The sequence below is a fragment of the Suncus etruscus genome, chromosome 3, assembly GCF_024139225.1.
Source record: "Suncus etruscus isolate mSunEtr1 chromosome 3, mSunEtr1.pri.cur, whole genome shotgun sequence".
Lineage (NCBI taxonomy): Eukaryota > Metazoa > Chordata > Mammalia > Eulipotyphla > Soricidae > Suncus > Suncus etruscus.
In genome coordinates, this window is record NC_064850.1 from 140,195,680 (window position 1) to 140,209,860 (window position 14,181).

At 52.1% G+C, this 14,181-nt stretch overlaps 1 protein-coding gene across 2 annotated transcripts in view; it reads right to left on the reverse strand.

The window, feature by feature from the left end:
* Positions 1–1,216: 1,216 nt before the first annotated feature.
* BICD2 (BICD cargo adaptor 2) overlaps positions 1,217–14,181 on the reverse strand; it is a 30,784-nt gene continuing 17,819 nt past the window's right edge. Inside the window, exons 2-8 of one of the 2 annotated variants that reach the window (XM_049770029.1) lie at positions 12,852–13,064; positions 9,707–9,859; positions 7,818–8,249; positions 6,450–7,445; positions 6,089–6,240; positions 4,875–5,085; positions 1,217–3,330 (exon numbers count right to left, since the gene is read on the reverse strand). In XM_049770029.1, the coding sequence (XP_049625986.1) occupies positions 3,325–3,330; positions 4,875–5,085; positions 6,089–6,240; positions 6,450–7,445; positions 7,818–8,249; positions 9,707–9,859; positions 12,852–13,064 (2,163 nt within the window). In that variant the 3' untranslated portion in view covers positions 1,217–3,324. Of the gene's footprint in view, positions 3,331–4,769; positions 5,086–6,088; positions 6,241–6,449; positions 7,446–7,817; positions 8,250–9,706; positions 9,860–12,851; positions 13,065–14,181 lie in introns of those variants that run through there. The other variant, XM_049770028.1, reaches the window with a different exon arrangement.

Here is a 14,181-nt window from a genome sequence, read left to right on the forward strand (position 1 = left end):
GTCAGTGCGCGCCATGTGTGCAGCCCCGGCGGCCGGCTCCACACAGCTCTGATCAGAACCAAAGCCAATGTTCACATTAATGTTTGTGACTTTGTCAGTGATTGTCAGGATGTCATTTTCTCTACATTGTAAGACAAATTTTATGAAATTTAACGTTATTAACAAATAATATTGTTCTAAAGTTTTTGTTTTATTAGTTGTGCTATTTGTATCTTCCCGACCTATGTGGATACTTGCATGCAGAATATTCTCAATAAAAACTTACTGAAACTAAAAACAGTGTACCATCCTATGTATTTTTGGTTTTAAAAATGTGGCTCTCAAATAAAAATTCAATCATGGTTTTGGCGAGTTTGGCTCAGTTGAAAAAAAAAAAGGTTGCCCACCACTGGCTGGAACAACAAGACAGGAGGGAGGGTGCTTGCCTTGTATGTGGACAAACCAGGTTTGATCCCTAGGCTCCCATATGGTTCCCTGAGCATTACCAGGAGTAATTCCTGAGTGCAGAGCCAGGAGTTAGCCCCAAGCAGTGTTGGGTATAACACAAAAATGAAAAGAAAGAGAAGAAAGAAAACTGAGTTTCTTTTGAGGTTTCAAACTGAGCTTGGGCTCGGACAACCTTAAAAAGAATGAGGATGGAGCTGGAGAGATAGCATGGAGGTAAGGCATTTGCCTTGCATGCAGAAGGATGGTGGTTAGAATCCCGGATCCCATATGGTTCCTTTGAGCCTGCCAGGAGCAATATCTGAGCGTAGAGCCAGGAATAACCCCTGAGCGCTGCCGGGTGTGACCCAAAAACCAAAAACCAAAAAAAAAAAAAAAAAAAAAGAATGAGGATGTCAGACACCTGCCCTGATTCCCCCAATGCCTGCTATGACAATGCAGAAGACCCCACAGAGAAGTTGGCAATACCCCAGATCCAGCAGGCCCCCAGAAAGGAACCCTGAGAGCGGGGGGAGCTGTTCAGGCCTGGCTGAAGACATCTAAGCACCCCAGTACTTAGTGCCCCTCAGACTGGCCCTGAACATTCCTGGGATATCTCTGCATAGGTAAAGGGGCCTATTCAGCTCTGCTTCCGATCAGGATGGTGAAAAGGCAGTGCCCATGACAGGATTCTGGGGGTCTGCCTGCTGTGTGTGCTGCTGCAGAGATTCGAGGCCAAGCCTAGTCACCTGGGATGGAGAGGGAGGCGGAGCAGCCACAGAGAACAAACACGTTTTGTCTTTTGTTATCTTTTATTTATTGATCCTACCAAGCTGGCCTTATACCCAGATCCACTCTTCCTCAATGTGCTGGCATGGGAGACACATAGAATGTGTAGGCCCATGTTGAGTCTGATTTCTTTTCATTTTCTTTTCCCATGTTCTGCCTCATTTTCTTCAAATCTGAAGGCATTTTTTGTCTATTTGGGTCTGTGTATAGGTTCCTTGGCAGGAGACATGCATATGATCTTAAAATAAAGACAACATTCTGACACTAAGATAATACACAGGGGAAAAATACAGTACTCAGACATCATTGCAAATAAATACCCCGTACAGATGAAGTTATCATAAATGTAACATTATTTTTTTTATGAATCAACACTGTAAGAGAAGGTAAAAAAAAGGGTGATGGGGGTAATGGGTCCCTACAACTAGGAATAAGAAATGCTTATTCCAGGAAACAGAATTCTTTTATTCTTGCTACTTATATTATTATAACTTGTTCTTTGTTTTGAAGGCAGGAAGATACTTTTCCTCTTCATCAGGAGTACCAATTTGGACTGTTCATACATCTCACTCAGCAAATCAGAACCAGACACAGACCTGGTTTGCTGAAGAGCTTGGGCAAATTCTGTTTCCTGAAATTAACAGTGATTAGTTACACCAAGCAAGAGAATATATATAACCTCTCAGTCTCACATTTGCAAAGAATACTATGGCTAACCCTCACCCCGCAAGGCGGCCGGCGCCAGGCCCCGTACAGCCCTGGCTCTTCACGAACGTGGTGTGGTGCTCACTCAGCTTGCTTTGCTTGTCCCACACAATCCACTTGGTTCCCAGAGCACACTCAAAAGCTTATATTTGCTTGCTTTTTTTTTTCTCAGCCCCTGAATTTGCGAGGATTTCATGGTAAAGAATCACTGACTAACAGAATTTTGCACAATTGCTGTTCCTTTCCTTCAATGAAGATTCCGGTATGATGGCGCGGACCCCTCCACACCTACCGGTCCAGGCTGGCCTTCAATATTGCCAACTCTCTCTTCCCTGGCCACAGCAGAGTTATAATAAGCTATGCCGGGACACCTCTCTCAAATGATGAAGGCACTACTGGCAAAATTGGATAACTAACAAAAAGTTGTTGCCATACAACATCTTAAAAATCGACGGCTGTAGAATTTTCTAAATGTACCATAATTTGGCACAACCATTAGAGTAACAAAACAATTCCAATTTGGAATTTCACTGGGTACAGTTGTATAAAATTCTGTTAATCAGTCATGCTTCACATGGTCCTAAAACCCAGAAAACTCTGGAATTTGTAGGTAATACTACTCATTCAATAATTTATCTTTTTTTTTCAAGTGCCTATTACTGCTTAAACCATAACAAAGGTCAAGTTTTCTTCTTGTTACGTTGAACTATTCCTAAGAATAATAATAATAATAATAATAATAATACGATATGAAAAACCCCAGAATTGGTATACCCTGGATTTCTTAAATGAACATGGCATTTAAAATCTGTAACTTCAAATACGAAACATAATGCCATAAAGTCTAAAAAGGCTGCGAGGGCATGTTAGCAAGCACCTCGCTCACCGACACCTTCTGCTATATAGGGTCACGCTCTGCCCCCTGCCGTGAACAGAACAGCACAGCGGGAGGCTGAGACGGGAGTTTCAATAGTGGGAGATAGACCACGGGATCCGTGACTGTTCCGAGGAGTGTAGCTAAGGAAGCAAATGTAATATCAAAGTATGAAAAGTGCACAGGCTGCTGGGGGGTGGGGAGGAGCAGAAGGTCTGGGACGGGGAGATGTGCAGCGCACTTCTGGCACATTCCTACAAGAGCCTATGGTGGCTGAGAAGCAGGATCCGCAGCGCATGAACAAAGGCCTGTCAAGAGCAGCTCGGGGCATTCTCAAACATTAAAGCTTTTTTTATTTTCTCTCTCCCATTAAAATCTTAGGAATGCTACTCAGGAATGGACAATAACTGCAGTGGCATATCCGAACACGTTTCTAAGTGACCTTTTGGACTGCCCTTCCTTTCTCTGCGTGGGCCCACGGGAGTGGGGTGCAGTGTGACAGGGCCGACGGCCGAGTCCTCCTGGCAGCTACTCTACAGCTGAAAATGGGAGAAAATGAGAGAGTGTTAGAACAGGCACCCACAGGACAGCTCTGGACACATTAGTGGGGAGAGGGCAAGACCTGCATGTGTTAGGAGGGCCGCTGGCCCGAGTGAGCATGTAGATCCCCTACCAAAAAAGATGAGCTGCAAGGCAGACTGGCAAAGAGTAAAGAAGGGGTGTGCAGGGCCAGCAGCCAGTCAGTTACCAGAGAGGGTGGGGTCCAGACTTGGGGTCCATCGCTTCTCAGCCTTTTAGCTAAGATCAAGTGCAGACTTGGAGTCCATCAACAAAGCAGCCCTGGAGCAAAGAGTGGCCCATTCAACCCCTTCCCAGCTCCAAGCTGTGTTGGTAGCTCTCTGAGTATGTGTATGTGTGTGGGGGGGCGCGGCGGGGTCAGAAACATACTCAAGGACCCAAGGAAGTTGGAGCATGGGGGCTATGAAGGACAGTGTCACCAAGTAGAGAGGTTGGAACAGAAAGAGGTCAGAGAAGCATCTGCTTCCAGGCTCGTGTACTCAAGAGAACCTGACGCCAAAGCAGGGAAGTGGATGTGTCCTCTAGGAGAGAGAGGGTTCCCCACTGCATGTCCTGGCACTGCCTGGCATCATGCGAATACAGAAGACGCTTCTCCTCTGAACCTAAGAACCAAGCCAAGGGCCCAAACTGGCACTGTGGGTTTTGTGCCTTGCCAGTAGCAGTTCTAGTTCAAGCCTCCAGGATGCTACAGTGTTGTTTCTTGGGGGTCTGAATCCCCTGAAAGAAAGCTTCGGAATGGGCAGAGGGCAGAAAATCACTCCCAAAAGCTGGAGAGAACCTAAGTATAAATGGATGGTGCCCTACCAAGGGCAGAGGTCTGGTCAGGCACTTAGAACGTTTTTCTCATTAAAAACAAATAAGTAAAAATCGGGCCGTGGGCCCAACAGTTGCCCCCAATAGGGAAAGCATGCGGATCCCAGGAAGAGAAGCCACAGCTGTAGTCAGAGAGAGCCTGTATGGGGCAGCACACAGCCCTGCAGGAGTACCTGTGCCCAGGGAATTCTGTCCAGCCCACATAAAGCACAGATACTGTTCATCAACTGCGGGGGGGAAAGGGGTATGGGGCGTGTCCTCTGAGGATGGACCTGGGGCCCCTGCTGGAACCACGGAGGTTGCTTCCGGGTGACAGGGCTGCCCTACTGCACAGACACATGCAAGGACATGCAGGTTTCGGTTGGGTCCTAAGTCCTTGGGAACCAGGAGCCCCAGCTCAGAACAGCTGCAGTGAGCAAGGGCATCCTGGAGTGAGAAGCCACCACAAAGCTTGCATGTCCAGTGGAGAAGCGTTGCCACAGCAAGATCCTTCCCTCTGTGCATTAGTCAAGGTTAAGACCAGCCTAGCCTGCAGTCCCACTGCTGCTGGGTTAGTGGAGAAGCGGACAGGCCAGTTAGCTGCGGGCCGATGCTAGTCGCAGTAAATGTTATATTTCTCGCTGCAGAGCACCCTGGGGGTGAGCCCGGCCCCCTCGGCCCGTTCGCTGGAGCAGGCGCAGGTCTGACTTACACTGGGTGGGCTGGGTTTGGCCTTGGGGGGCGCCTTGGAGCGTCCCCGTCGGGTCTGCTCGTGGTCCAACTCCAGCAGCTCCAGACGCTGTGTCAGTGCCAGCTTCTGCTGAATAGCCATGCGCAGTAGCGAGTTGAGTGTCTTCTTCTCATCCTCAGCGGCTGCCAGCTGTCGCTGCATCTCATCCAGCTGCGTGATGTACTCGTCACACCTGTGGGCAAGAGGGTGGCATACTGAAGGCTGCGACAGCATGGGCGCAGAAACGTGTACCGATACCGGTGTGAACGTCATTGGGGTCTGCCCCATTTGCTGTACAAGCAGCTGTGGCTCTCCACACCTTGGCATGATCTGGGAGAGGAGCTGAGGGCAGGAGCATCGGCCCTTTAAGGCCTCCATTACCCTGCCTGCTCTCAAGACCTCTGGTCTCTGGTCAGTGTCCATGGACAGCTAGGGAACCTGTTCCTATTTCTCGTGCCCTCCCTGTGCGCACTCTGCACAGCATCGAGAGAGAACTGTCCACTCTAGCCATCTCATAGACCAGCCCCACAGAGAAGCCAAGTCTTTACATGTGACAAGCTCAGTGAGCAGCTTCAGAGACACTGTGCGGAGGGCACGTCCAGTGAAAGCCTGGAACCTTCCTTCTCTTTCCCCCATCTTTCCACAATGCTGAGAGATGGGAAGAGTCCAGCACCATGGCTAGGAGAATGAGACAAGAGACTTGTCAGCCCCATCGATCTCTGCATCTCCTCTGCCAGGAGCTCAAGTAACAAAAGGACCAGGTCCAGGTAAGCTGTGCTTTCAGAACTGGCCAGCAGATGGCACTATCCTCCACACAAGGAAGGTCCCATGGCTCTGTCCACCCATCCCAACTGAAGCACAGTGCTGGGCTCCAGGTAGGCTCCTTCAGAATCCACAAATCAGCCTCGTGCCTGCTCCTGTGTGTCAGTGACTGGTCTATAATTCATCTAGGAGCCCAAGGACTGGTAGGCACTGTGGTCTAGCCCACCTGCCACTCTACTTCCCAGGTAGTGGCAGAGCCCTGGTCCTGCTCTGGCATGTATCCTTCAGATCAGTCTGGTAAATCCCATGTAAAAAGTTACAATACGAGCTCTGGGGTTCCCATAAGGTCAGGAATGTCGATTCCTGCCAGGTGAGGTGGGAACAGCACTGGATTGGTGGAGAAATGGTCCCTGTATGCTGGAGGCCCCCCATACCTGGTGGCAAACATGGCGCGCAATGAGGAGAAGGTGGCTGCATCCTCCTTGAGTGCCTTGAGCTCGTTACGCAGCTTCATCATGGTCTCGGTCACCATGGCCTTCTCGTTCTCATACTTGCTCTTCAGGTTGGCAAGGGCCACCTCAGCTGTCTGGAAAAACAAGGTGGGTGGGTGCCCCATGAGTGCTGCCCAGGGAACATGCCGAGTGCCCACCCCAGCACCCCAGCCAAGCTGAAGCTCTCCCATCTCCCGTGAATATAGCCCATGTGGCGAGTGGGCACAGGATGGAGCAGCCACCTGCCTGTGGGCCCCCAGGAGCTGTAAAAAGGCCTGTGCCCCAGCCCTGATTCAACCAGCACCTGCTTGTTGGCCTTGAGCACAGTGCGTAGTGTTGTGATCTGCTCCCGCTTGGTGCTCAGCAGAGACTTGAGCTTGAGGATCTCCTCCATGAGTGCTTCCCGGTCCTTGTCAGCAGCCGGGCCCAGCTCCTGAGAGGCCAGGCGCTGGCGGGACAGCTCAGTGGTGCGGTCCACAGCGGCCTGCAGGTGGCGGATCTGGTCGCGGATGATGGCGATCAGGTTGTAGATGTTCATGGGCTCCCGGCGAGGGTCACTCAGCGGGGAAGGCAGCGTGGGGTTGGGTGCGGGGCTGCTGGCCCCAGGCCCGCTCTCAACAGAAGGGGTGGTAGCCGGAGGCCCCTTGGGCAGGGCGGGCAAGCGGAGCCCATGGGCCTCGGGACCCTCACGATAGTAGTCCAGTGCCACACGGGTGGGCGTCTCATTGTTGCACATACACACGTGATGGTAGAGGCTGGCCAGCTCCTCACTGAAGGCTGCCAGCTCATCCTGGGCCACACTCAAGCTGCCCTGGGATTCACCCGCTGCATCACTCACCTTCTTCAACTCGGCCTGGAGCCGGGCCAGCAGCTCTCGGTCCTGATGGCCGGCCTTCTCCAGCACAGACACCTTCTCAGTGAGGGCCTGGCTCTCGGCCTCATGCTGGCCCTTCTCCTCTGCGTGCCGAGCTTCACCCGCCTCATGCTCACTGCGCAGGGCCTTCAGCTGCTCTCGGAGCTCACCAGCCTCAGCCAGGGCCACACGGTACTTACAGGCCAGGATTTCGGGCCCATCAATGTCCACCTCATAGTAGTCCCCATCCTCATGGCTGTCACGCTCCTTCTCGCTGTCCAGAGCTGTGCGCCGCTCCTTGCTGGCCTGCAGGCGCCGCAGGGCACTCAGGTTCTCTGTGAGGCGGCTCACCTCTGCGTGCTGCTCCGACAGGGCCCCCCGAGTCTGCTCCAGCTGCTTCTGTGTGTCCTGCAGTGTGGTCACCAGCCCCACTTTCTCCCGCTCCATCTGCAAAGATAAAGGAGGGTTAGGCAGTGGCCCTCGCAGAGCAGAGGCCACTGAGCCATGCCAGGAATAACTCAGAAGTGCTGTGAGGTCACTCTGACAGGCCAGGGCAGGAGGGCCTCTCCCTGCCCTGCCATCTAAGGGCCAGGGGGATTTCAGATGTGGCTGAGAAAGAAGCACCCGAGGCAGCCATGGACCATGACGTGGTGACCGAGTGCAGGCAAGGTGGGGCGTCCAAACTTCTATGCCATGAGAAAGAACCTACTTCTTCCCATCTTCACTGCCATCAGCACTAGTGACAAGTGCAGAACAGTGTCACTGAGGCCACCCTGAAACCCATGGAAGCAGGGACACGAGGACCTGCGCCCAGCTCACCTGCATCAGCTGCTGCTTCAGCTTCTGAATCTCCGAGATGTTGAGCTCACTGAGGAGGTCAGACACTAGGCTTGGGGGCGGGGCACTGCTGTCCTTGGTGGGCGTGGACGTCTTGGCATCCAGGGGCAGCTTGGCCAGGTTGCCGTGCTCGAAGCCATTGGCCAGGGCCTCGGCCTCATCGCTGAGCTTGAGGCCATCAAGGGAGACTTGCAGGTGGCTGGTGTAGAGTGAGTCATTGATGCTCATGTAGTGCGACAGCTCCTTGCGCAGGCTGTTCTTCTGCTCCCGCTCTGTCTTCAGCGTCTCCAAAGCCTCCTCCAGTTGCCGCTCCGAAATCTCCTTGAGCCGAATGGCATCCTCCAGCTGGCTGTTGAGGTACTCAGTCTCCTCCTCCAAACGCTTGATTTCATGCTTGAGGCCCTCAAACTCCACCTGAGGAAAAGATGCCAACACTGCTGGGCCTCCACAGTGGCCAGAGAAAGGGGTGCCAGCTGGTAGACTCCTGGCTGGAAGCACACATGAACAGCTTCGCAGCTTCCTACAGGGGAGAAGGAGGGAACACGCAGCCACACACAGCCACAGGTGGGACCAGCACACGCCCATGACCCAGCCAGAGGCAGAGTCACCGACTGTTTCCTTAATCATTCAAAAACGCCACCAGAGTGTACTAATACCCAATGCAACCAAACTACTTAACAGAAATAGCCCCAATGGCTTAAGATACATAAAAGAACGACTAAGAGGTGTGTGTGGACCATTACTCTAACAGTGTTTCAAAGCAAAGGATTCCAAACTCCCACCGAGGCAGAACAAACTGCAGTTATTCCGGTGCCCAAGGGTTCCTGAGTGGAAGCCAAAGAAGAAGAATCCAAAACATTTGTGGTTTATGTCTGTGTGAAGGAGAAAGATGGAAACCAATGTGCAACATGTGAGGATCCTTCAACATTTATGGGCAACTAAAGGCATTTCTCTAAATGCTGCAATAGATGTGCCAGAAATAGGAAACAAATACAGAAGTGCAGAACTGAGAGATACACGTGGTCCCGTGTCCAGGACCGGAGCCTCAGAGTATGAGCTGGATTCTGCCTTATGACCTGGCCCCCCCCAAATCTCACTTCTCTCACTGGAATATTGCATGCATCTACTGCCAAGCAAGATTCTGCAAGTGGAGGCCCACAAGGGTCCAACACTGTCTGGCACAGCACTTGAGCACCAGCCCTGTGGCTCCGGGGAGAGCCCCAGCATGCAAAATCAAGGCTTAAGAAGGCAGATGGGGGGCCCGGAAAAATAGCACAGCGGCGTTTGCCTTGCAAGCAGCCGATCCTGGACCTAAGGTGGTTGGTTCGAATCCCGGTGTCCCATATGGTCCCCCGTGCCTGTCAGGAGATATTTCTGAGCAGATAGCCAGGAGTAACCCCTGAGCACCGCCAGATGTGGGCCAAAAACCAAAAAAAAAAAAAAAAAAGGCCCTGGAGAGCCAGAGGGCCTGGGCACAAGTGATCTTATACAAGACATTGATCTCCTTTTTCCCAGTCTTAGAGCCACTACAAGGACAGCTTTTGCCTTCCACAGAACCTGCCACAATCTCCCTGCTCCCCAACTCTGTCATGCTCCTTCCCAAGTATGACATATGGGCGGGCCCAGCATGCCAGGGATGAGAGAATAGGGAAAGCCTCTAAATCCAGGGTCTCACTCAGAGTGGGGGAAGGGAGTCACCTTGTCAGTACCAAAAGGGGACAACACCTCAGGTTTTTCCATCACTGCTGCTGTTTTTCCATTTCTGATAGTTGGACGCGTTGGTGAGGCCAACAGTGAGCCATCAGCACAAATACAGGTGAGAACCACTTGAGCCCCTCACTACCAAGCCTGCTAAGCGACGCCCCACGCACCTGGTTCTGCCTAAGCACTGACACCTGCTTCTGCAGGCTGATGTTCTCCTCCTCCAGCTCCGAGTAATCCTGTAGCAGGCGTGCCTCCCGGAACTTGTACTCCTTGATGTCATCCCGCAGACGGCCACGCTGGAGTTCCACATTCTGGTTGATCTGCAGTGGAGGAAGAGAATGGTGGGCAGACTGTTCCCACCAGCCTGGCCACTCAGGTCGGGGGCATAGAGACTCAGCACAACTAGGCCGACAATCTGGTGAATAGGGAAGAGCAGTAGGCTTGGCCTCACTTGCAGTTGAAAGACTGCTCCTGAATGGAGTTGTGGACTGTCTGCAGTCACAGCACACCTTCCTCAGAGCAACCCCAGAGAGAATGTGCAATCTATGGACCACAATTCTTATGAAGCTGAACTGCACTTAGATAAATCACTCTCTGCTACTCACCCTCTAAAAGAGGACAAGTCAGGGGCCAGAGTGTTTGCACAGCGGGTAGGGCATAAGTCTTGCATGCATCTAACTTGAGTTTGATCTCCCTAACATCCCAAATGGTCCCCCAAGAACTGCCAGGATTAACCCCTGAACATTGCCTGGTATAGACAAAAAAAAAAAAAGATAAAGCAGACAAGTCTGTGGGTTTTGGTATTTTCACAGCCACGTGCAATCATCCAATCATTCCCCAAAGAAACCTGTCAGCAGTTACTCCCAGTCTCATGACCATTCCCTGTCTCTGGCAGTGCCCAATCTAAACACTTGAAGTGGAATCATGACCCCTGAACTCTGATGTTTAATTTTTTTGCTGACAATCAGACTTTCAAGGCTCATCTGGGTGATGCATGTGTCACCAACCATTCTTGAATTGTGCTGCTACACCACGAATGTCTGTCTGCTCATTAGGTTATGGGTCAGGCAGCTATGCGCGCTTCTTTATTTTAAGAGCAGAAGGCCTAAAAAGTTTCCCACAGGGAGAGGGAATGTGCCCTGATATACTCTCCAACTTTAGAGTCCTGAGGACTGGACTATAGATGCAAGACATCAGACCCAGTCATATATTAACTACCTCCATGAAGGTCTCTTTACACATCCTTCAGCACAATCACATAGACATGGTACTCCATCATGTCACTGAGGAAACTGACCATAGGGAAGACTGTTCTAATACTGGGTAAAATGTTCCCAGCAGAGACACTGCAGGTACCCAGGCAGGACATTCCTCTGAGATGGATCTTTGTTCCTGGACAGGCCTTTCCCCAATCACTTCCATGGAATTCCCTCCTTGGAAGGTTCTAGATTGATAGGGCCAGAGAAATAACATAGTGGCAGGGTATTTGCCTTGCACATGGCCAACCTGGTACGCACCCAGGTTTGATTTGAGGCATCCCATAACGTCTCCGAAGCCTCCCAGGGGCAATTTCTGAGCCACAGCCAGGAGTACCCGCTCAGCGCCTCTGGGTGTGGCCCACCCCTCCCCCAAAATAAACAGATATTCTGGGTCCAAAGAAACAGGGTATGAGCTAAGCAGCATGATGAACAAGGGGCCTAGCAAGAGATGCCCTGCCATCCTACCCCAATGGTTCATAGGGTGCTGATGATCCTCTATGCTTGACCCTCTGTTGTGATAAATACCACAGCTAGACTGATTAGTTCCAGGAGGAGCTAGGCAAAGCAGCATCTGCTGAACTTCATTAAGAGTCCACCTCATTGGTCCCACCTTTTCTCTGCACTTGTCTGAGGTGAGCACGCCACAGTGCTATCATTTCAATCAAAGTGAGAGAAGCTGGAACTGGCTCTGAGGAAAACTCCCCCTGAGTGCCCACAGTTACAGCTGCTGAAGATGTCTAGGCTCCAGGGAAATAGGGCTCCTGGGACCTAGGAAACCTTGATATGCCCAGACAGGTAAGTGCTTTTCAGGGTGATTCTAGAAACGGGGCGGCATGACCTCATCCAGCTACCTGAACAAGGGATGTCCACCCTACCCTCAGGTCTGGCCCTCCCTTGGCATGTTAGATTTAGTACCTTGCCCAGAAACTAAGTATTCTTCTCTTTGTCCTGGAGGAGGCACCAGTTCCCATGACCCTGTCTGCTCATGCTCCTGCACGCACCCAGCTTCTCTCTTACCTCTCAATAGCGGCCTGGGGGTTACATCCAGCACCCCCACTCAGATTTACCACCACCCTGGGCAAATTCCTGCAGGAGGAAGCCAGTGCCAGTTCCTGGACTGTGTGAAAACATCCCACTCCTCATGCACTGACCCTCATCAGAGGCAGGAGGCTCTGTCCAAGCCTGGGCACAGCACTGCTGATGCTTGCAACTGGAGACAGCAGAAGTGTCCCCAGACCCCAAAAGAATACAGAATGAGGATCTGAAGACTACTGCTGGGTAGTCTCAGGTTCCTCATCAAACCATTTTTTCTGCCCCTTGATGCCTCCTAGCAACTAGCAGGATGAGGGATATAGTGGTCACTGAGAGGAGAGTTTGGTGGCAGCAGAGATGGTCCTCCAGCTGAACAAGGGCCAAGGGTACTCACCAAAGGGTGAGAAGGCTCACAGGTAAGGCTGGGCATAGGGTGGGGTTGGGGGGCTGTGTCCAATCTTAGTTGGGTTGGAGCATGAGTGGGCCTCAAGGATGCATGGCCACAGCAGAGGCCATGGTACAGACATACACCACTTGGGGGAGCATCTACCCCAGTCCTGCAGGATATTGGGCTGAGATGCATGGGAGAGCAGTGCCTCCTGACTCCAGCAGGACAGAGGCTTTTCTGGAGGGAAGCTGGCACCATTGGAAAGAGGGAGGCTAGCAGGGATCCCAGGGAAGAAATGACATCACACTCTGAACCTTGGGCTGCCCAGCACACTGGCCCTGGGACTCAAGCCCAGCTTGTCTCTGGCCCACAGGCCTCATCACTTCTGATCCAAACCAGCTGACTGTTCCACAGCTGCTGGCCACCGGGCTTGGCCCCACACTTCATTAGTTCCCATGGCAGTCCTGTAGGAGCTGAACTGTTGCCCTGGCCCATCTGCTGCCCTAGGACGAGCTCCCACAGCCTCCCCATGAGAACTGCAGCTCCACATCCAAGATCCCAATGCTGGGGCCACAGTGTCTCAGGCCCTGTGCCAGGCCGCTGGGCCGCGCTGGCCAGCATGGCTGCACGTACCTCCTTCAGTTCCTGGGCCACCGAAGTTAGGCGCTCGTTCTCTGACTGGGTGTTGGTGAGAACATTGCGCAGCTGCTTGAGCTCCGTCTGCAGCTCTAGCACCTTCCGTACATAATACTGCTCCTTGGATGCCGACTCCTGGATCAGGCTCTCCTCCCGGCTCTCACCATCCGCCGCTACTTTCTTGTGGTTAGTGTGGGCCTGGCCAAAAGCCTGTGAAGAAGACCGAAGTTCAGGACAAAGCCTCTGAACAAGGTACCAGTACACAGCACTATAGCCACACAGCCCAGGAAACTGGTCCAGACAGGTGGGCCACAAGCACGGGCCATTACAGCCAGAGGCCCTGAAATACTCAATGTCTGGCTCACAAGAAACAAAGCCTTGGAGAACCCATGCACAGACCCAGCACTGCCCTCCTCACTGTGGGTGAGGAGACCAGAACACAAGGTTAGGCTAACATGCATTCGAGCAACTGGGTGCAGGCCACTGACCAAGGGTATGGGCCTGGAGTGTGGGCCAAGACAGCCAGATCCAGTCTAGACAAGCCACACATGCCCTGAGTTGGGAGGTCACCATTGCTCCAAAGAGCAGGCGGTCTCAGCCCAGGGTAACAGCTGGGGGAGATGTGGGCATATGAGCAGAAAGGGCCCTTCAGCTGGACTAGCACATCACACCCCAGGGACTTTGCTCCCTCTCCCCAAGAGAGCAGAACAAGACCCCTACGGTTCATGATGGTGGCACCTCAGGTAACTCCAATGGGAACCCCCATCTCCCACAGGGCTCTGGGTTCTTGGCCAAAAACAGCATCAACTAGAACAGCCTTTACTTCCAGGTGAACAGGAACTGTCTGCACTTCTCTGTTCGAAGTAAAGGCCAGGAAAGGAGCTGGAGATGCACACAATGATGGAAGGAGGTCACATAGCAAAACTCCCAGCCTAAACCCAAAGATGGTGTGAGGACCTGTTCAGGGGCTAGAGCTAAAGCCCCTTGCCTGAGGGGGCCTTCTGGTGACCCCAGCAATGTTGTGCTACCAGGCCTTCAAACACAACAGTCCAGACTATACTACCCACCAAAAAAGATGTGGAACAGTGACTTATTTGCTCTTTCTTTCTACCTAATCTCCCACTACTGTCTTGATTTTCAGTGTGAAGTCTTAAAAACACACTCCTAAAACAAACGAAAAAAAAAAAAAAAAACACATTCCTGGGGCCAAAGTGATAATATAGAAGAGAGGGAGGGGCCGGCAAGATAGCATGGAGGTAAAGCATTTGCCTTCCATGCACAAGGACAGTGGTTCGAATCCTGGCATCCCATATGGTCCCCTGTGCCT